At 42.4% G+C, this 22,948-nt stretch overlaps 2 protein-coding genes across 2 annotated transcripts; one reads left to right on the forward strand and one right to left on the reverse strand.

The window, feature by feature from the left end:
* Positions 1-739: 739 nt before the first annotated feature.
* rag2 (recombination activating gene 2) lies at positions 740-5,077 on the forward strand. Its single transcript, XM_061036579.1, has 2 exons — positions 740-1,075; positions 3,059-5,077. The coding sequence occupies exon 2, from the start codon at positions 3,073-3,075 to the stop codon at positions 4,672-4,674; it is 1,602 nt and encodes a 533-aa protein (XP_060892562.1). The 5' UTR covers positions 740-1,075; positions 3,059-3,072; the 3' UTR covers positions 4,675-5,077.
* A 616-nt stretch (positions 5,078-5,693) lies between these two features.
* On the reverse strand, positions 5,694-12,489 carry rag1 (recombination activating 1). Its single transcript, XM_061036581.1, has 4 exons — positions 12,329-12,489; positions 10,981-11,332; positions 9,759-10,891; positions 5,694-8,942 (listed from the first exon to the last, which is right to left on the reverse strand). Exons 2-4 carry the CDS (start codon positions 11,313-11,315, stop codon positions 7,195-7,197), a joined length of 3,216 nt encoding a protein of 1,071 aa, XP_060892564.1. The 5' UTR covers positions 11,316-11,332; positions 12,329-12,489; the 3' UTR covers positions 5,694-7,194.
* Positions 12,490-22,948: the final 10,459 nt, after the last annotated feature.

The raw sequence follows: 22,948 nt of genomic DNA on the forward strand, positions 1-22,948 counted from the left end.
CTGAATTCATGCGTTATCTCCTCTCCGATAACAGGAGTAAATTCTTTCTCTTCCACTCAGCCCTGTGAGCGTCAGTTTAGACACACAGGTGCTCGGCTGTTTTGTGTATTCAAGCTGTAACGGTCTTCCAGGCACTTGTGGTTTCTGCCTTTGTTTTGCACACTCCTCAAGTTTTTCTCTCTCTCTCTGCCGCTCAGTGCACAAAAACATTATGCTAATGAGTTTGTGGACATCTGCTTCCAGTTCTGTTGTCTCTGGGTGTTTAGGCATCTATGTGTGTGTCGCTCATAAAGCAGTGATTTCACCTATAGTAGGTCAAATATTCAAAACAAAGACGTGTATAAATAATTTCTGACTTTACGTGTGTCACAATGTCTTCATCATTATAGAAGAATGACTTTTAGATTCTCCTTTCTCCTGCCACAGTGTGGCATTCAGAGCTGAAGGAGAGTTTGTTTTTTATGCATAAGGCAGACTGCAACTTACAGTATGCTTAAAGATTAATGTGTGTTTAAAGGAACAGATCATTTTTGATGCCAACAAAACGTAAAATGATGAGGTGAAATATGAAGGAAAATCATAAGAAAGCTGATGTCAGATACAGAAACAAATTGTACTATTCAAGCTATAAGCAAAGCTAAAAATGTGAATCTAGGCTGCAGAGCAGAAATTACCCAAGTTCCTAAGACACTTTGAACAACACCTTCTCCTGGAGTCACCACAGGGTTGATTTCTTAGGGTATTACACAGGTCAGGATTGTTCCACAGACAGCAAAACTCTCACAATAGCTCCCTGTCCTGTCTTTGGTATATCTGATATTCTGAGATATCAATGAAGCGAATCACTAAATGCATTCAGGCAGCACACCTGCCACTGAGCAGCAGTCACAGACTGTTAACCTCAAGATCTGGAAGTGTTTGTGAGTCAACGAAGCTTCACAAACTCTGTCAGCGTCTGCCTTTGTCAAAGTTTGGTTACATAAAGAGCGATTTAGGTTCATGTTAACAATTGTTGAAGTGTGAGGACTCACACTAAGGTTGGCTCAAAGCACTGCATCTCATCCCTGCCCATAAGGTAAGCATACTAAAATTATGATACCATTTGAGGGAAGAATGAACAGTTCTGGGGCGATTTGAATTAATGTTGTGCTGCTGTTACTGTTTGAAGACTTGTATACTCCATTCATCTCATTGAGGTGAAATGATAATTAATAAAGCTGGTTATAATATAAATTAAATTGTTATGCTATTCATTCACACTCAGAGGAAACTCTAAAAGAGATAGTAGTCATTCAATTGTAAATTTCATTCAGTATAGTTTGTATTTCATTCCACTTTCCAAGTAAAACCAGCCATACTATTACCTTGTGTACAACATCCTCGCTGTGCAGCCCATTGTCCAATAATGCACTGCACCAATTGTGAGCCATTTTCTAGGAAAGTCAGGCTGAGTTCTGAAAACATTCCCAGAAAGTAACGGAGTCAGTACAGCAGCTCCTGCCACAGTGTTTGTTTGTGTCTCCAAAGAGGGCACAAACTCATTCAAATATGAAGTTTCACTGCAAGGTTTTGTTTGTGATTCAAAGAGAAAAGTGATTTAAAGAGAAGAGTGGCCCTATGAAGAGGACAAGATTCTGCTGTATTTTGTTTACTTGTTGTTGCCTATGTTTGACCAAAAAATTGCAAGAATACAATAGGTAGCCTAATGTAAGAAGAAGCTGCATATGTAAAGCAGGAAACTTGGAGTTGTACGAGTAAGTTTACCTTTGAAATTGTCAGAGTTGTTGGTTATGTAACATGTTGTTTGTTCTCTGTATTCCTTTAATCAGAATCAGAATCAGCTTTATTGGCCAGGTATGCTTACACACACACACACACACACACACACACACACACACACACACACAAGGAATTTAACTTCGGTGAACTGTGCTCTCTTATGTACAAGTATAACATTAAATATCAACAATAAACACTAATAAGCAAAGACTAATATGTAAAAGACTAAATAATAAACAGTGCAGTGGTGAGTAGTGCAAAAGATGCTGAAGTAAAAATGATAATAAACAATGCAGTTCTGTGAAAGATTGGTTAATTTACATGAGGTAGAGTTTTCAGTATTTACATTAAAAGTGAATGTCTAGTTACCATTCTTCCATATTTATTTCATTTTTTTCCCTTTATATTTGATAATGATAATAAGTAGCTGCTATTGTTTAATTTTTTAAATTGAGAATGATATGTCAGGTTTAAAAGGTCCCATATAGAATCTAAAAAGCAAACAGACAAATAGCAGAATTTGTGGATCTGACGAGACTTTATTACAAGTAACAAAGCCGAATAATACAATGATCAGTGTCAGCCTTATATCCATCTTCTCACCAAGTTCTCACATTATTTTGTGTACACTGGTCAGCACATATGGTTTCATATTTCAGATCGTTCTGAATCAACAGTGTCAGGTCAATAAATGGTGTAAGGTTACATAATGATTATAAACTATTATTCACTTTACAGACCACACTCAGGGCAACTTAAAAATACCATAGTGACGATGACACAAGTGATGAAGATGTTGCTTTAATAAAAGTATTTTAGACAAGGCGAGTTTATTTTACATATACGGCTTTCACACTTGCAGAAAACTCTTGAAAAGCTCCTGATATTTGCTTGAGGAGCTGTATGTTTGAACACAAACAGCCACATTTTTCATTCGGACTCCACCTGCAGTTTCTCTCCAGACCATTAGTATTTTTTTCCGCAGCAGGTCCAAGTGGGCTGGTGTGAGAACGACGCAGGAAATTAGCCATATAATTCGCCTCGAGCCAATTGGAGGGGGATTGTGACGTTTATATTATGTGACTGCTGCAAGGTGCATAGATTTTTTCTTTACGTCACATCCTACCTCAGGGGACACCCTCGTAAACATGATGATTACGAGAATCAAGGTCCGCCAGATGTCCCTTTAAAAAACAGGAAGTCAAAATTTAAAACCCTTGTAAGAAAACAACTAACAGCTGACTGACATATTGTTTTTGTGTGTTTTGTTTGGATACAGGCACCTGCTGAAAAATGACCCTGCAACCAGTAACTCCAGTGAACTGTGCCAGCCTCCTGCAGCCCGGCTGCTCTATGCTGCAGCTGGACGGGGAAGTTCTCCTGTTTGGCCAGAAAGGTTGGCCCAAGCGCTCCTGCCCAACAGGTGTCTTTGGGATTCGGCTTAAGAGCGGCGAGATGAAGTTGAGGGCCATCTCCTTCTCCAATGACTCATGCTACCTTCCGCCATTGCGGTGTCCAGCAGTGTGCCGCCTTGACCCCTATGATGGGCTTCCAGAGAGTTACCTCATCCACGGTGGCCGCACACCAAATAACGAGATCTCCTCCAGCCTGTACCTGCTCACCATGGATAGCAGAGGTTGCAATCGTAAGCTCACCCTTCGCTGCAAAGAGAAGGAACTAGTGGGAGAAGTGCCGGGCGCCAGATATGGCCACACAGTGAGCATAGTTCAGAGCCACGGGAAGACAGCATGTGTGCTATTCGGAGGTCGATCCTATATGCCAGCCGGAGAGCGGACCACCGAGAGCTGGAACAGCGTCGTGGACTGTCTTCCTCAGGTGTTCCTATTCGACTTAGAGTTCGGTTGCTCCTCAGCTCACACTCTACCGGAGCTCAGTGATGGACAGTCTTTCCATTTGGCCTTTTCAAGAGAAGACTGCGTGTACTTCCTGGGGGGTCACTCCATCACGTCTGACTCCCGCCCCCCTCGACTCTTCTGCCTGCGCGTCGAGCTTCTGCAGGGAAGTCCATTGCTTTCCTGTGAGATTCTACACACTGGTATATCCATCTCTAGTGCCATAATCACCCGCACAGGTCCAGCCCACAGATATATTGTCTTGGGTGGGTATAAGTCAGACTCTCAGAAAAGAATGGAGTGCAGTTCTGTGATTCTGGATGAAAAAGGGATTCAATTAGAGCCATTTGAGCCACCTCAGTGGACCCAAGATATCGTCCATAGTCGCACTTGGTTTGGAGGCAGTGTGGGGGAGGGAAGCTTCCTTTTAGCTGTACCTACAGAGGGAAGGCCATCTCAGTCAGATATGCATTATTTCTATCATGTGAGCTTTCAGACAGAGGAAGACGGCAAAGAGGAAGAAGGAACGCAGGGCTGCAGCCAAGAGTCAACTGATTACGACAACTCCACTCCTCTTGAAGACTCAGAGGAACTCTACTTTGGCCGTGAGCCACATGAGCTGGAGGAGAGTAGCGATGGAGAAGAAGATGCCTACAAAGAGGATGATGAGGAGGATGAATCACAGACAGGCTACTGGATCAAATGCAGTCTTGGCTGTCAGGTAGATCCCAACAAGTGGGAGCCGTACTACTCCACAGAGCTACACCGACCGGCCATGATCTTCTGCTCCAGAGGGGAGGGGGGACACTGGGTCCACGCTCAATGTATGGAGCTGTCTGAGATACTGCTGCTCAGGCTCTCAGAGGGCAACAAGAGGTACTTCTGTCTGGACCACGGAGGCCTGCCTTACCAGGAAATGACCCCGCCGCGACAGGTAACGCCTCTGAAGCGGACCCCCCTGAAGGTTAAGGACAGGAAGACTCCCCCAACAATCAAAATGTCCCCTGCAAAGAAAAGCTTTTTCCGGCGGCTCTTTGACTGAATCTTGTTTTAATTATGATTTGTTCTAATGGTCACTGTTTAAAAAGTGATGTACAATGTATGATGTGTCACTGATGTGTTCAAAGTGAAGCAATCATAATGACAATAAATGAAACAGCCCTGATCTCTGCTCAGTTTGAAAAATGTTCATCATCAGTGACAGTTGAGTATCTTAAGACTTTTACATTATGTAATAAAGTATGTAACTTTTTATATGGCTGTTTTTATTGACTGTTTGAATATTAACTGTAATTTTGTATTTAATGTAATTTTAAAGGATTTACTTCTTTACACTTTTTCCAATGCAAAATGCAATTTTTATATAAACTAGAGTTATACTGATGATAATTGAATACAAAATGACTTGTGTTTTATGTCTATCGTTGCTCATTTAAATGAATAAAATAAACAAATTCTGTTTCTCATATCAGTATATTTTTCTTGTTTTTTTCTATTCACACTTTATGTCACCAAAATATCTTGATGAAACATGAATATTTTTAAATTACATATCTCCTGTCTCCTTGCAATTTTGCAATTCGTTTTTTAACTAGTGCAAACAATTTGTGGAAAGTTATTCCATCAATTTTCAAATTTCCCAACAAATTGTTTTGATAAGTAAAGAATTACCAAATGACATCTAATATGTACATATTTTGTGAGTGTTAATTTATAAAAAAACGAACCTGCAATATGTTCTTTAAGTTGAATATTAGATCAAATAATGAAATGCAACCTGAAAGAACAATCTAAATATCTATAAGGCTGTTTATCTCAAAAAAGGCTTTCACAATCATTAATGTGTAAAGGACAGCATTTTTACTGATTCATAATAATAATCCTGTTTATATAGTCATTAGATGTATAACAGCTCATTATTATTATATATTCAGAGAAAACAATGAATATAAGGCAGAGACATGTTATGTGTTCCAGGACTAGATGTACCTGAATTCTGTTAGTTGAATGCAATATTAAAACATGCATCAAAAATGAATTGTTCAGAAGATACAAAGCAGGAGAAGTTATTTACTTATTTACTTATTTTATTATTTGATGGAAACAAAGACAACATATTTAAAATGTCCCCCCTACACAAAAGCAAACCAAATAGATGGTAAGTTTGAAATAAAATCAATAAAACTTCAGTTAAATACTGTATGAAAAAACCTCTTCTGGAAGTTTCCTGCAACCTCAGTTTGTATGCTAACAAAGATGAGGAAAGCAAGACGCTGTGAATCATCCATCACCCATTACTTTGGATATGCAATTTATTACGGTACAATACAAATATGTGAAAAATTGCTATGTTATGTACTCTAAAACATGATGTTATTGTAGGTCTGTGACAACTGTGGAATGAAATGTGAATGTTTTACAGCTGTCGTGTGGTTAAGCTGATGACATCAAACATTCATTCAATCAAGTAAGAAAACAAAATTGCCTGTCAAGACACAAAATTGTGAGTGCAGAAAAATAAAAATAATCAATCAATCAAACAAATAAAGTTGCCAAGAAATCAGTTTACATGAGATCTTTCGGGCTCCCTCCCATCCCTCTTTTCTGTCAGCAAAGCCAATGAAGAAATATCAGCAAGAGAAAAAGAGCCAGCTTCTATGCAGGACTTAAGACAAATCCCTGCCTTCTGGAGAGTCCATGGAGTATTAGGCTCTGTAATGGACCATACTGTGTTTTATGATATCAACAAAAAGGTCAGTATATGCTTCATTTTACGTGAAGTGGAATAAGTATCATCTATTCCACTGTGTGCAAAAACTAAAAAAGATAAAATTGGTTCAAAGTGACCTGGCATCTATTGTGGCCCTCAGGGATCCTAAGATAAAGCACTAAAGTAATCTTTTTCATAGGGTGCTCATGAAACAAAGAACATTTGGGTCTCTGTGATTGCATTTCGCTTCAGCTCAAAATGATATATTAATACGATGGCCACAAATGTGGTCTTTTTAACACAATTTCCCTCAATGAGTTACAGCTCTTTCATCTGTTTCCATAAATATCCTCTCCATATAAATTCATAAATGTGTCATACCCTTGCAATACAATAAACTGTGCCATATTTCACAGACGGTGAAGACAAAAAAAATAAAAAGAATCCCTCCACTAAGAGCAGGAGAAAAGAATCATGTGTTATTTCTATATCCCGCTGCAGTTTCGTCTGCACAGTAATTAACAGCTAACAATGTAAGGCAAGCTAAATGTCCTTGTAAAGCACATTTCAGCAACAAGACAGAGTACAAGTACAATACAAGTAAAGGTTAACCACAAGAATAACATGCATTTAAAACCATGGTGTGAGAAAAACATTTTCCAATTTATTTTCCAATTATTTTATGTCCAGCCTCCGGCCAGACACTGGCTTCATTCCCCTGTTATTATTACACCAATCAAAAGGTTAAGAAAGTAAAAGAAATTTTGTTAAACGGGGCAATTTACTAAAAGAAGTAGGTAAAATATCATTTTAAATATAGTCCTAATTCTCAAGTTTTACATTAAAGAATAATCAAAACTCATTCATTTCCAGAGACAAGTACTCATTATCCTGGCTCTCTACAGGGTCAATGGTAGCTTGGAAAGCTTTGGCAGAGTCTTTGTGAGCTTCCATAAACTTCTGCAGGTACTTGGAGGTGTAGAGCCAGTGATGTTTCAGCACATCCTCCAGTTCAAAGGCCTTCGACTGACGTGCGTTCATCTTTCTGAAACGCCGAAACAGTTTGTTTGCTGACTCATTCCCCTCGCTTGCCCAGGCCCCTATGGATCCATCTCTCTCTATGATTTCAGGCACATGGGCCAGGGTTTTGTGCAGGTAATTGGTTATCTTTCCATTGTACCTGTATTTGAAGGTGGAGGAGAGGAGGTCTGCAAAGCGCTGGGAGTTGAAGCTGTACTGACACAGCTGGTCAGGGCACTCTTCTGCTGGGCAGGTGGCGCGCCAAACAGGCTTCATCTGGATGTAGAGCCTCATGAGCTCCCTCAGGGCCTCCCTTCTCTCCTCCGTGGGCACCAACTCACACATCACCTCTACAGCCTCCAGGGTCATTAGCCTGCGGGCATAGTTCCCATTCATCCTCATTACTGGTTTGAGCTTCATCTTCTTCCTCAGCTGTTTGTCTAGGGCTGCCCTCCAGCTGCGCCTTTCCTCTCGGGTAGGGTTGACCTTTTGGAACACCTCCCCGATCTCGTCCTGGAAGATTTTGTAGAACTCAATGGCATTACCAATGTCACAGTGTAAAGCGTCAAGGGTTGGATGAGTCTCCATGAAGGGCTTGGCGGAGACGCCTTTGACCCTGTCTCGAAGCTCATCTACTGACTCAGAAAAAGGGTTGGTTCTCCATATTTCATAACGGTCGAGGCTCTCCCCGTGACTGCGTGTGACAGAGTGGAGCACCATGTTTTGAGAGGCCTCTGCTCGACTTGAGTCACAAAGAGTGCAGACGTAGGTGGACCCTGAAGCCTCGAGGCCCTCCATCTCACGCACCATCTTCTCATCATATCCTGTGCCTCTGAAGTGCAAGCTGAAGGAGCAAGGGAGTCCACCCATGGATAGGATGAGCTTGCTTCCTTTCATCGCCTCACGCTCTGCAACAACAGGGCTCAAGACTGCCGTGAGTGTCTCGTGGTCTGATTCATCCACAAATGTCAAGCAAAGGGGTTTACAGGACAGTTCTGAGTTTGGCTTTGGCTCAGTGAAAATGGTAACCCCTTTCTCCTTGTCCTCTGCCAGGACAGAGACTGACATAACAGTGAAAGAGAAACGTACAGCCTTCTCAGCAACAGCTGGTCCTCCGCCGTGCTTCTCGCTGACATCGCCCATGCCGTCACAGGATTCCTTGATCATGACACTGAAGCCTGACATGCAAGCACTGTCTTCCAGCCCACTCTCTCTCAGCCCATCCATGATGTCCTCCTCCAGATCCTTTAAGGCTGACACCAATGCCACATCATAGCGAAACCGGCGAGTGATAGTGTCAGCTGGGGAGTCATCCACAGAGGAGGCCGATCCAGAAAGCCCATTAATAATGCCGACATTGCAAGATGTAGACACATTCTTGAGCGCTGGCTGCCATTCAAACTGGTGAAATCCAGGGAGAAGCTCCTTTTCTGCAGCTCGGAGGCTGTGCAGGGGCTGAAAGATCTGGCGGCCACTGGTGGCTTTGACAGTCCTGTACATCTTATGATACTGGCTGCAGCTCAGGAAAGTGTTGACCCGGATGGCTAAACACACAGCAGGATGCAACCCAAAGCCTCTGCCTGCAGAGAGAAAGAAAAGTGAGATCAGAGAAAGTACCAGAGTGAGACAGAAAGAGGAAATTTTGAAGGAGTGAGACTAGAAGAAAGGATTTTGACTTGAAGAGAATAATTTAACACCAAACCGTGGAAGCCCATTTTCAGGGCTTTGAAAATAACTGCCATATCTCAAATTTCCTCATTTGATATCATGTATTTGGTGTCATTTACACTGTGAGACTCTAATACCCAAATGTGAATGTATCATTGTCAAAAGCCCACGAGCCCATGATTACAAAATCCAATATTTCCTAATTTAAAAATGTTATAAGGGGACAGAGGGTGAATCAGCGAAGCTGGCAAAAGTGATGTATTGGCTGTAGATGAAAACAGACACCAGCTGGTTTCTATTCCCCAGAGAGCACGGTGGTGCTGTCGGTGTAATTTGCAGATACAAGAGCTGCTGATGTTGTTTTGATTCTAACAGCCCCTTCACAAGAGTTGTTATTGTGCATTAAAGGGAGTGTGAGACTGAGGGACTGACAGACAGGCAGAGTGAGAGTGGGAGAGAATAAGGGAGGGGTTGGGCGTAGAACAGCAGTGGTTCAATACACAGAGATGGACAATAATGAAATGCTTTACAATCAAATTCACAGCAAAAATTCTGAGGTGTGGTGAGCTTTTCCACAGATGATTTATTAGCTGACTTTATCCTCAAAGGTAGGTAGAAATATGAAAGAGCAAGAACTATTTCCCTTTAATTCATGTATCTCTCTCTCTCTCTCTCTCTCTCTCTCTCTCGGCTATCACAGAAAATGTTTATTGAAGTTGAATCATAACCTTGCAGCGTGGCTTCAAGCTCATCTGCCTGTCGGTGTTCATTCCCAGATCTCAGCGCGAGCAGGAACAGAGTCTGACACACAGACTTCAGGTCACCGCCTTCCTCTTTGTCCGCAAACACCTTCACCTGGTTCTTTAGCTCTCTCAGCCTGTGCTTCTGGGCACGGCGGGTTAGCATTAGCAAGTGCTGACGGGGTCGTCCGCCTTTGTTGGTCAGCAGGTAGTTGTCAAGTTCTGATGATTGCTGGTTTGCATCCTGCTCATCCAGTTCATGACTCAGACAGTGAGCTCTGAATGAGTCCAGGCTTACTTGCTTGCCGCAGCCACTGCTCGAGCAGAGCAGAGGCAGAGAAAGTAGGGCTGATAAGAATGCTTTGGCAGGCGTTATAAAATCTTCAGGGGCACAGGGCAAGTTGCAGGCCGGGCAATGAGGTCCCAGGACGTAGTGATACTTCATGATACAGGCCCTGCAGAAGAGGTGCCCACATGGGGACTGGACAGGATCAGAGAGCAGGTGGTCACACACCATACAGCTGAAAGAATAAAGGAAGTCTGCAGGGAGATTCTCAGAGATCATCTTAGTACTGAGGTGCTCTTTCTGGCATTTGGTGATGTTCTTCACCCATTGCTCCCTCTGTAAGCTGGGTTTCCTCCACCCCCTAAGCACAGGGCCCTGATGACTGCTTCCAAACGGTCTCAGAGTCCTCCTCTCTCCAATGACAATGCTGTTGCCATGATCCTTCTTTATCCTTTTTGCGAGGCTCTGGGCTCTGCGAATGGCTTTCTGCCTCTTCCTACCAGTCCGCTGAAGTGAAGGTTTCCTGGGGAAGCAAAGGTGGCAGTGGGAAGAGTGAGGTTTCCACTCGGGGACTCTTGTTCTGGAGAAGCTGCAGACACCCCCTCCACGCATGGCAACCATCCAGCAGCGATGGCAGAAAGACGAAGGGTGGGTAGATTCTGTGTCCTCGGTCACATCCACTTTGAAGACTTTGAGGATGACATCTGGCCAGCTGGTAAACCTACAGCCCATTCTACGCAGGGAACCTTTGCCTGCCTCATCCAGATCACTATGAACATCATTCACCGGGCCTTTGACTTTTCTCAAGGTCATTCCACAGAGACGACACAAGCACCTTTTAAGAGAGACAACAAATTTGTCACATTCTTCAAAAGAAATAGATATAATGAATTGTCGTTGTTATTGTATTTAACATTGGATTACCTGAGGTAGTTCATATGGGTCTCCATTTCCTGTAGCTTCATATCTACCCTCCGGCCTGGGCCCTCCACATTCTCCTTGCTTTTTCCCCCTAGGCACAATTTCATGACGCTGCCCGGACTCGCACCATCATCTATCTCTATATTTGGAGCTGCAGTAGGTGAGATCCCTAACAAGGCTCCTTTCTCAGGTTGGGTCTCACTGGGCAGAGGGGCCTTCTCCATGGACCTCACTCGAAACAGTTTGAACTTCCACTGAGCGTACTTAGAGTGGGGATGGTGGAGCTCAGCCGGCATGGAGGACCTGGGATCATCTGTCTCCAGGCTTTCCTCCGCCATGATTCAGATCTTAGACCCTGAAAAGGAGAAGAGAGCTTAATACAAGGACTCAGAAAAGCATACCAATAATTCCAGCTGTCCAGGAGAGGCTTATTAATGGATAAAGAGAGAAGATTTGATGTTTCAAATGCTCAGACATCCCTGTTGCCCTCTTAGCGTTGATCCTGTGACACAATCTAACAGCTTTACTTGATTCCTGTTGAATTTATACACCAGGTACCCTGAAATCCCACTGACAAGGGAGTTGCCATCCCTGAACCAAGCTATATTATACCATAAGTGGCATTTGGATCTTGTGTAAAATGCATGAGACAAGTGCTGTGGGAATCGATACAGCACCAAAATCTTCATTTCTCTCATCTACAATCCCATGACTCAGGGAGCCATTGTGACTTTTTTCTTTGACACAGCGAGTTTGCTAAATGGGCAACAATATCCCTGCGAGGCTGTCAATCATTTATATTAGTCATCTTCTTGGCTGGAGAGAGAATAGGAGCCCCCCAGAGCCTTTCGATTGGCATTTAAAATGCGGGGGGAAATTGGAGACACAGGGAACCTATTTCATAACACATAGATATTGACCAACCACGAAGGAAAAGAAAACAAAAAAGCATCATATAGAACAAAGATCCAACAGAATGATTATTTCCAAACAGAAAACAGTTCAATCTAGAAGCTGTATTTCAACAGCCTGGTGCTGTTATAATGTGTCACAGGTAAGATCAATGATACAGCTGCTGTGACAGACCTTATTTAATCTCCCTCCATTCTATCTAGGTTGTATTACCAGATCAGACAATAAAGAAAACAATCTTACCATTGCACTCCTATAGTGCTCACACTCCAGCAACCTCCATCTATCCATCTTTAAGAGTCTCTCTACATTTTCTTGCTCGGAGCCTTGAGTCTGGCAGTCTCCTTCATTTCCAGGCCCTCAGTGTACTTCACAGACTGAACTCTCCTTTGAGACAAACAGCTGAGCCTGGGTGCATGTGTGTCAGCTGGGCTCTTACCTTGTTTTTCAGTCTCAGCTGGCGTCAGATCCCCTGGGGGGTTTCTTCGCATGGGCGCACAAGGGAAGCCCTGGAGCCAGGCCTTTTACACCACACATACAGTAAATGTTTGAGTCTGTCACAGTGTGGAGCATCTGTTACCAGGAGTTGTGGCTCAATACAGTGGGATAGCTCCTGTGTCTTGTATTTATACCCTTTGGTGGGATCCTAACAGTCAATTCCTGACACCTGATACATGCAGCTGATTTGAAGAAAAAAAAAAAACAAGGTCAACAGTTGCAAAGATGTGTACGTACAGAATCCAACAGCACTACCCCAAACAAAAAAACATTTCTACCACATCGCAGTGATCCTCAGCTGGAAACACTTTAATGTCACCTTTATCTCCCCTTTGTCATATGTAACTGCAGGCTGAGCACATCCAGGTGGCCTCTGCCTGACAGAAAACACATTCTCTTAAACTTCAGTCAAATAGTGCAGAGACACAACAGAACATAAAGTTTATGCACTGAATGTCCCTTAAACAAATTAAAAGCCTACCACAAATAATATAGCTAATCTTGTTATAATCTTGAAAATACTAATTTACTACTGGAATTAATAGAAGAGCAACCTCCAGAGTACAGGATTCTGAGTCAGAGCAGGAGCAAATGATAAGGGCTGTGTGTTTGTATTGGTTTGGAGGTCCATGTTAGTTGTTAGGATTTTACAAAGACAGTACTTACAGAGGGTTATGAAATGAACGGATATATAATTAGGCATTTATAAAGGCAGACATGATTTATGAAATTCTAAATTGATATATTTTGTGTGTGGGAAGCAGCAGCGATAAAGAGAAGTGTTACTGATAAAACATGGCACTACAACATATGAGAGAGACAGAGAGAAAGTGAGTAACATCTATGAATGTTTCTATTACATTTGTATTATTGAAACCTGTATGTAGCTGACGCAACAGCAGCGTGGGTGGTGACTGCTGTGAATTAAAATGACAAAGGCAGTCACATGAGTGAGTCATGTCAAGTCCAATTGAATACAAATTCGCAGCATGTGCTCACCTTTGTCATCTGAGTTTTCAAAGCAGCATATGACATCTTAGACATTAGCATATGGAGGCCATGAGCACTGCACTAATTTGTTCTTGTATGGGTAAAATACAACGTGTTTCCAATAAACTGCATTGGTTGTGTGTATGTTGTGAGCTTGTTTTTGTTCACTTCTTTATCTTCTTCTCTATTCATCATCAGCGACATTGCTTCTATTTCTTCAAAGGCTGTGTCTATATAATCACTTATACTGAGTCAGAATTGGACAACATCATCTCTTGTAATGTCTCAGTAGGTATGGGGGGTATTTGCCCAAGATCATTCTTGTTTGTAATTATCCAGGGGATTAATCTGCTGTATTCGCCACAGGGGCCTGTTGCTGTTGCGTTGGATTCACCAGCCAAGTCATTAGATACACAGTCAGTGGGCACCAAGTAACAGTTGGGTCTCGCCAACTCTTGTCAGCTTAACAGTGGAACAGGATGAACAAAGTAGACTTTGCAACTCATATTTGGTGCATATGGTCGTACTTGACCCCCAGACAGCATTGGTAGAATAGTTTGTTCTCTTGTGACAAAGATGTATATTCACAGAAAATCTTCAAGATCAAATAAAAAGAAAAGTTAACAAAAGTGCTTTTATCCCCAGGCGAATCCATCAGACACAGCTGGGTGATTTGAAGTACACAATGCTTGATTCATTACATATCAAAGAACAAGCAAATGATGGATTGTAGCAAGATGTTCCCATCCTATTTATAGTTGATATTTAGATTTATGATCGCCAGCTAGCCACATGTTTCCAGAGGTAAACGACACACCTCGCTCCGTGGCAGACAGGGACAAAGCTGCAAATGTCTGCATGACAAACAAGCGCTGACCCCCTGAGACCCTCATCTCTCTGTGCCTGCTAATTGACTTGTTATTGATCAACTCAAAGACAGTCTGATTTATGAGGAAGAGGACTTGTGGAGACAGCCACCTGGCATGGAGCGGAGTGTTATGAATGTGAGGAGCAGACCCCATGGGACTAGAGGCTGCAGTTTAGGAGGACATACAGGAGTTTGCAATGCACCAGTGCACTCACATCTTGCGCTGGGAGAGGATGTTTTTTTTCTTAAGTGATGAATCCTAACAACAGCAGTGAGCAATGTGTGTGCATAAGCATGTTGCAGGTGTGTGCAATGGGATGGATTAGCAGGAATATGGCAGGGACAGCGCATATGTTAGGGGAGAAAGAAAGAAAAGAGTGCTGGATTATCTGTGTTTGTGTCTGTTTTTGTGAGTCTGTGCGGGTGTGTAGCTGATGCCCAGGAACAAGAGCAAATAATTCTAAAGAAGTCCTTCTAATCCAGCCTTGAGAAACTTTAGAACCATTACATTTGGGGTCAGTATGTGTAAAACAAAGGAGGGGAACGAGAGAAAAGGTGTAAGAGGTGAGAGACAGAGAGAGGGGGATATAGTTGTGATCTTGTGTAAAGGAGTTGCACAGGATAACAGGATTAGCTCAGGGAGGAGAACACAAAAAGGCTTAAGGCTGATTGCAGTCTGTGACAAGAAAAGGGGGGAAGAGATCAAGCCTTCCAGGCAGAACTTTGTAAGCCAAAGGTCCAAAAAGACAGCTCAAGTCACACAGCAGCTTAAGGAAAAGTGTCAATAGCAGAGATGGGTAGTGAATGTATGAATTCCACATGCAGCTTCTGTATCTTCCACACAGGGAATAAAATGTCAGCGTCGTCCACATTTGAATAGACCGACCAAAATTGCTGCATGATATTTCTAAATGTCATGCAGAATGTAGGCATCTTTGTGATTGTATTCAGGGTAAAGAGGGCATTTCACTCTCATATTTCCACTGAGTGTTATGCAATATACATATGGAGTGGTATGCAAATTTCTAATTGCATTTTCATAGCCCGTGCAACAACTTCTTCAGCCTTGCCCAGCCGATTCCAGACCAAGGCGCCTCCCCACTGTCCACCTCTTCTGTCCCGCAGACATGATCCTGAGGATTAATACTCAAAGAGGTGGACTTTAATGCAGAGCTATTCGTCAAAGGTACCTGCCAGAACAAACCCCTTACCCCACCACTCAATTCCCCCATCATCCATCTCCCACTGTCTCTCCTTCTCAAAGTCTTGTTTCCCCTCTCCTCTCACCCTCACCTCAGCTTTTGTTAATAATCAATTATGTGATTATTCCAATGAGGTGATTAATTACTGGCTCTTCTTCCTCTGTAATGTGCCTATAATCACACAGTGACAGCCAGAGGACAGCTGGGTTGAGTGATGCCATCTCGAGGCCTCATGTGACCCCCTATGACTCTGCTGTCGGCTCATCCTGACTGATAGAGCTTTAACAGAGAGCGGAGACAAACCACAACATCCCCACAAGCTGCTGACAGCCTGACACCACAATATCTGCTACGTCCAGTTATCCAAATATTCATTTTATTGGATAGAATAGTCTCGGGACGGCATTAATTTGTTCCAAGTCTTGTTTTATAACTTTCCCTGAGGCACTGCAGTGTTATTTTGGTTCTGGTCCGGTTCCATTCATCTTCTCTGTTCTTGTGAGATGGACAAAATGGAGAACAAGTTAAGTTACTGCAACTTTGAACATTCTTTTTTTTTCTTTCTTAAATCCTATTACAATAGCAAGATAGGCCATAGAGAGGGTAATAACATGCTGAGATTGCAGTGAATACATAGTGTGATTGTGCCGGAGTTTACTTTACAGCCCTCTGAAAAAGCAAGACCTGCGTCTGAGCAGACAATCCAGATGGATGTTGATCCACTCTCAGTATAGCAAATGAAATGAAACCTGAGACGGATTCAGGAGCACTATAGAGTGGGGGAAACAAAACCAGTGTCTTTAATCAAACTAACAATACTCTTTAATTCTATGTTAATTAAATGTAAATTTCCCTGATTGCACAACGGTCCTCTTGATGCCAGGAGCCCTCCAGTCGCATAAACATCCACTCACTGGATTTGTCTTGTGTTTAACCATGTATTAGTCCTCTTTTCCCCAAACTGTCTGGTGCAGGTTTACACAGCAGGTCTGTCAGCTGAGGGATAGCATTTAGCAAACAACTCCTCAAGATTTCAAACGTTCAGCATCCTTGAGGGGAGAATTTCTAAGGAAGTTGTGAAACACATTTAAAAAAAAGTGGGTTATCTGTACAGTTTTTGAGTAAAACTGAATCCTAAGCACTAATAAATTCCACGCTATTTGTCTCTTGACTGGTCATTCTCCCTCTTTTTCTCCCGTGTTTACTTCCCCGGCCTCCCTCCATCAATGAAATGAGCAAATCATGGCCCCTAGGGAGAGATCTAGAGAGAAAGATTGGTCCCATTATGTGTCGAGGAGTGTGAAAAGAGCAGCGCTGTTGTCCGTCAACTCTAACCCCCAACTGTCCCTGGTCTTAACTTCCCACCAAACACAATGAGCCCTTTTCCCACACGTAGATCTGCTTATTATTTCGCTGTCTTTTAACTACAAAGTCCATTATAGGAAATGCCAGGACAGCAGTGCCCTTTTCTGCACTAGCTCTGCCAGAGCTCAGACAAGGGAACAATGGGCCCAGTAACACACAGTGATTCAAGGCTGATTTAAAGTGACTGGTCTTAAACCCGACTTACAGAGTACAGTAATTATAGGAAGGGGAGGGATGGGCTGTGAAGAGATGCTGTGGATAGGTGGTGGTGGGGATGGAGGGAGGGGGGTTCGAGTTGGGAGGTTGTTGTCATTTGGCAGCCTGTCCAGTTGGAGCGAGAAATTACTATTGCAGCCAGAGCCTTGGTGGTGGAGCATTTATCAACCAGTCATCGCAATGATTCACACGATCCAGCGGGGAGCCGTTATTTTACCGCCCCGGTCTCTCACGGCAACCTGCTGGTGGCGAGGATGATGATAGCTGTGGGCTGTATGAGCACAGGAGCAGACGTACACAGTCATTTTTCAAGGATTATAGTTTGGAAAGTCCCATCTCCTTTCAGAATTCAGATCTAGTGTGTGGATTACACTGAGAGTCATATGCTGTTTATTCACTGCACAGGACATGTATATGCAAGAGAACTGACAAACATATGGATCCTGTAGAGGGGAGAGTAACTTATAGAGGTCTTTCAGTACCAATTTTCCTACGAAACCAACTTGAATTCTTAGGCTTAAGTGCTAGCTGATAATGGCTAACCCACTGACACTATTGCAATAAAAAAGTATTCACATTATGTTGGCTCTACTACTAACCATGTATGACTTATTTTATTGGTGTATGGCCTAACAGTGCGCACTGAAAGAATCCTAACCTATGAGCGAGCTAAGCTAACGTCAGCATCTGATCTCCCAACAGCCTCTCTTGACTTTTATGTGTCAGTCAAACCTTGTTTACCAAACTGGTATTACTATTTTGTATGTGTTTTAATTGTTTTAATTATCTTAACATTGCTATTTATTTTCTAAAAGTCTTCTGATTCGGTTTTTAAAAAACATTTAGCTACTTAACCTTCAGAGAGAAGTTGTTATTGCCAGTCATAATGCTGTCTAGGCTTAGAAATTTTGGTATATACGATATGTTGGCCACAACAATTAATAGCTGAGTTTGCCAGTGTTTGAGCAGACAAGCTGAAGGCTGCGGTGTTTTGTAATAAAAATTGAGTTGCTTTCTCTGAAAGAGCAGTTGCTATTGGCAGCCATAATGCTGTGGAGGCTTGTACATTATGGAATGGGCTCACAGTGCACTGACTTGCATACTGAACAATACCCTATATTGCATTTAGGCAATATTGTAGAAATGTTTCCAAAATCTGTATCTGTAGTAACTAGCACGAATACGTACAGATCACAAATAAATGTTGCATCTACCTGCTGGAGTGCTTTGGGTCCAGGAAGAGCACAAAGCATTGATACAGTTTTGTATGTGTTGTTCTGCCTGTACTGGCAGCAACAGTCTCTGCATCAGCAAATACATTTCTGACTGAATAGGGGAAAAGGGATATAGCCATGGGAAGCATGTGATGGCCTTTTCATAATAACAATGATAAAATGCTATTCTTCTATTCATACTCCTCACACTCTCCGTCTACCAACTTTTCTCTTTGTGCTCCTGAGGGACGCACATCATTCTAATATACACAGGTTTTCATACATTCCCTTTCTGAGAAAGACCTGCAACAGACAGAGGCAGTGAGAGGGAAAGCTAGAGAGATGAGGACTGTTTATACAGTCGGATGGTCTAACATGAGGGGAATAGATTCGGGCTGAAGAGGAAGCTGTCTACACAATGGAAGTTGGCATCAGCAAGTGAGTGAATGATGCTGTGACTAAAATCACTGCCTTGTTCACTCATTCACTTTACTCTCTAGAAGATTGACTGAGGTCAGGAATTTTTTCTCTAAATGTATCTTATTCAAGGCATTTACGGGCTAAATTCATGCCGACATTCAACTCAAGCTATACACCTGGCTGACACAAACTCACACACATTTACTTCCTATTAGTACAGTGAATGGTCTGCGGATCATATCCGGACCAAGTCACAGGGGGGTGATCAGAGTGGAGCATCGAACAGAGGTCCCGACCTAATCCATATGGACAGGTGTAGGATTTGCACATTTGTGCAATTCTGTTGAGGCATAACATTACATTTAATTGTGGTAATAGCAATATAACCAAGAGTCTTCACCAATTAGTTGCCTTTGAGTGGCTCTGAGTGGTTAGAATGAAGACAGTGATAAGCTCAGCTTCTTGACATTTGCTTCATATAGAGAAATGTACATGATATCAAAGTTGAGAGTCTCAGCAAAATAAATAAATAAATAAAATAGCTTAATTTGCTGCTTAACTTTTTGTCGAGACTGTGTGGGCTGATTATATTTTAATTGACAACTTTCCGACTCTTTTCACAACTTTGACAACAATACGTGTAGTTCAGCCCTAACAAGTATGTGATTTATCTGAAATGTAATCATTTCAAATGGTCCCCAAATAGTTTGTTACAAAATCCTTTACTATCCTTATCAAAATTTGCAGTCAGCATACATATCGAGAGTCAGCTAAGATGCCCCAATTTGTTCCAAAGCTATGAAAGCAAAGTGAAATGATAACTGTGTAGCATTAGCTAGTGCAGTATTGTTAGGGAACTAAATCCTCTACAGTGACACTCACCTGTTGCCAAAATTACATCTCCAACAGATAACCATGAAGTCGACACAAAATACATTTTTGCAAACTGTGGCTTTCTAGTGGCTTCTTAATGGCTTTCAACTTAATGTGAGAATGCCACCACGCTCACAGGCAAACAAATGCAATTGGATCCATAGACCAAGTACAGCTGACAGAATTTTTCTTCAGCTTTCAGGTAATTTGTCATAAACCAACCACTGCACATGTTAAACTCAGCTCCTAATGGTGCAGCAGTAAAAGTAGGGATCTGTACAACATTCACAAGGATCCCTCTAGTCATAGGAAAAAAACACAGTTGTCTTTCACCTCTATTTTATAACACTATATAGTGCACATTTGAACTAAGTAATCCTTTACAGTACATTTAGTGGTCTAGGCAGTGTAGTGATTTTGGACGCAGCCTGATTAAGTGAGTGAGTTAGGGGTTTTGCCTTTCTGTCTCCTCTTTCATAGATCTCATCTTTGCTGTCTTAGATAAATCATCCATTACAAATTATTCTACCAAGCAGCTTGCAATTAAGTCTCAGCATCTCCCTGTTAGACTCTTTCTTTTTCCCTCAGTCTCCTTCTGCTTCACTTCCTCGTGCCATTCACTGTCATTGTATAAAAAAAGAAAAAGGTGTGTGTGACTCCACTAGCAGAGCATAGCCCATTATCGTAAATAGGCCAATAAGTAACTTCACACAACGTGTCTCCATAGCAAGCACACTCTATATGCAAAGCAGAGACGCACTGTTGGAGAAACTGGTGCCAAGTGATTATATTTGTAATTTAATTTCCTTGGTCACACAGAGATAAGAGAAGGGAGCGGCTACAGTTGGCCAGGAATGAATAGAGCAACGAGAATGGGACTACAGCTTCATTGTAAAGACCGAGATGTCCATGACGACAACACTCATGAACAAGGGTACCAGAGTGTAGATACACAGGCTAGGAGAGTGTATACTCAATGCCACAGAAACAATGTTAGAAAAGACAAAGACACTTCTACCATGCAAGAACACCTGCTCTCGCAAATCAAATCGATGGAAGTAAAAGCACAAGAATCAAGAAACTCTTTTTCCCTGATGCAAGCTCTGTCTCACTTCTTTCTGTCAGCAGTCAGCTCCTCTGAACAAATGTAATCAGCAGGGTGGTCTGGGTGGGATGTCAGTCTCAAAGAGCAATGGCTCATTGCAGATTCTACAGGCGAGATGAACTCAGTCCCTGCAAGAAAAGACGACTGAAGGACACAAGGTTTTCTCTCTGTCTCCCTCCCTCCCTCCCTCCGCTTTTTTTTTCTGAGACTGTAGCACTGCAGACATCAAATATCCCATTTTTTCCCCCCATTTTCAAGAGTGTCCACTTATACTGATGACAATGCAGTGCAAAGGCACATGTGGTCAAGCTCTGATTTTGACTACATGAGAACATTCAGTCCCATAGAGAGAACTGGGAAAAAAGAAAGGTACAAGGTTTGTCATTATCTGACACCTCACATTGCTATACAGAATTCAGGGACAGTGTGAAACTATTGTGTGACACCTCAAATCCTCTCTCCCCCCTTTGTTCTCTCCGCCTCTCATCTCTATGTCTGTCTCTCCCCCTGATGTCTTTTCTTTCTGAGTATTTCCTCAGTGCTTTCACTTTGAACCCGACAGCATTAACCTGTCAGAAAGTTACAAATGTTCTGAGTGAATAATGTAAACCACGGAGAAATAAAACCGGAAAAAAAAAAAAAAGCACGGACGCCTCGCTTTATTTCATAATTCATCACACTCAAAGATCCAGCCAAATAAAATCTTGACTTATTAAGTAGTCCGGCACATTCTTGCTGAAAATCCTCAGAAATATGCTTGAGAATATTCATCACACTTTGTCTACCTCGCAAATAAAAATCCACAGCACACACACACACACACACACAGACATACACAGATGTACACATACATGGATTTTTCCCCCCCCCCTATGTGTGTGGTTGCATTACTCATCAAATGAGAGCAGTGTCTCACACATTTCACCAGACTCATTGCAAGAGGCAGAGACATAGATGTTACACCAGCACCACCAAAAGGTAAAAAGAAAAACAACAGTTTCTTTTCTTTTTTCCTTCCTTTCCAAAATACAAATTTACAGCGCTGAAAATCAGATTAAGGATGCTTCTTCTTGGCAAGCGGCAAGTTTATTTATTTATCTCACTGAACACAACCACAGACCCACACGAGAGAAGAGAAACACACACTTTCTACTGGGGGGATGGCACACTGGCGGCGCAGCGTAATTAGTAGGACATGGCTGTATAATTGGTCTTTAATTGATATGAAGAGCTGTGGTTGGAGCCAGGTTGTGTTTTACACATGCTGCCGGCTTCAGGCAGGAAACAACGGTGGCCTGCTCAATCTCTGTGCCATCTTCTGATTGATGTCTCTGTAGCAAATGCCCTTCAACAATCAGTACCCGTGATCTCTCTGTGTCTATCAGGCCCCCTGTCTATCTGTGTATAACATCTTCCACCATTCATCTGTCATTTCTCTCTTTGTGCCGAAACATCTTACTATCTCTTTCTTTCCATCTCTGCATTGATTCGGCCTGTCTTTCTCTGAAGGCATTCTCAACCTTTGTCGTGTTTCTCCCAGGAAGGGGAAGGAGCAACGTCTGTGGTGGTGGGAGGTGAAAAGTGGAGGGTTTGTTAAAGAGACACGGGCAGCCATGAAAGACAGCACGCTTTCAATGGTCCAAACGGCACCTACCGGGGAGAATAAAGCAACTTCAGATGAAAAGGAAATCAATTTAAAAAGGGCTTTTATTTACAAAAGAAAGTGGGTCACCTACTCTCGCCATTTTGCAAATGCTTTAGAGAGGATTCTTTAAAAAATCTGAATTGAGCTTAATAAGATCCGCTTCTAAAAGGTTCAGCGGGATGCGAGAGGTCAACAGACGGAGGGTTGAATGGATTTGAAGCTATTCAGGGGAAGCTCTTTGGAACAATTCTGCTCATGGATTGCGTGCTGATGCAAGACCACCTTCAAGGACATTCCCCTCATTTACACCGCAATTAAGCACTACCCTGTTGGTAAATTGAAAAAGAGACAAAAATCCTCTGTGGATTTAATAACAAACTCATTAACAGGGCCCAACAGGGCGGAACTGCCTTTTAATTAGAGCAACACCTGATTAACGCCCAATTAACAGAGCCAGAGCCACTTAATTCTCCCCCACTTTGGCAGGTTGCGAGCATAAACATAAGCAGTCCAGCGTCAGAGTGCTTCCTCTCCACTGGGAACGTGTGAGAGAAAAGTAAATAACGACTTTGGAGGCAGTCTGTTGTTTGGTGGTCCAAACCCGCTGCAGAGCTGGGGAAAAGTGGGCTGGAAATACATGAGGAGAGTGTTTTGAAAAAAGAG

This window comes from Labrus mixtus, chromosome 4 (assembly GCF_963584025.1).
Source record: "Labrus mixtus chromosome 4, fLabMix1.1, whole genome shotgun sequence".
Taxonomy (NCBI): Eukaryota; Metazoa; Chordata; class Actinopteri; order Labriformes; family Labridae; genus Labrus; species Labrus mixtus.

Coding starts and splice junctions, on each gene's coding strand:
- rag2 (XM_061036579.1), top strand. CDS start 3,073: ATGACCCTGCAACCAGTAACTCCAGTGAACTGTGCCAGCCTCCTGCAG.
- rag1 (XM_061036581.1), bottom strand. CDS start 11,315: ATGGCGGAGGAAAGCCTGGAGACAGATGATCCCAGGTCCTCCATGCCG. Junction 10,892..10,980: donor ACCCATATGAACTACCTCAG/GTAATCCAATGT, acceptor CTCTCTTAAAAG/GTGCTTGTGTCGTCTCTGTG. Junction 8,943..9,758: donor GCTTGAAGCCACGCTGCAAG/GTTATGATTCAA, acceptor TTCTCTCTGCAG/GCAGAGGCTTTGGGTTGCAT.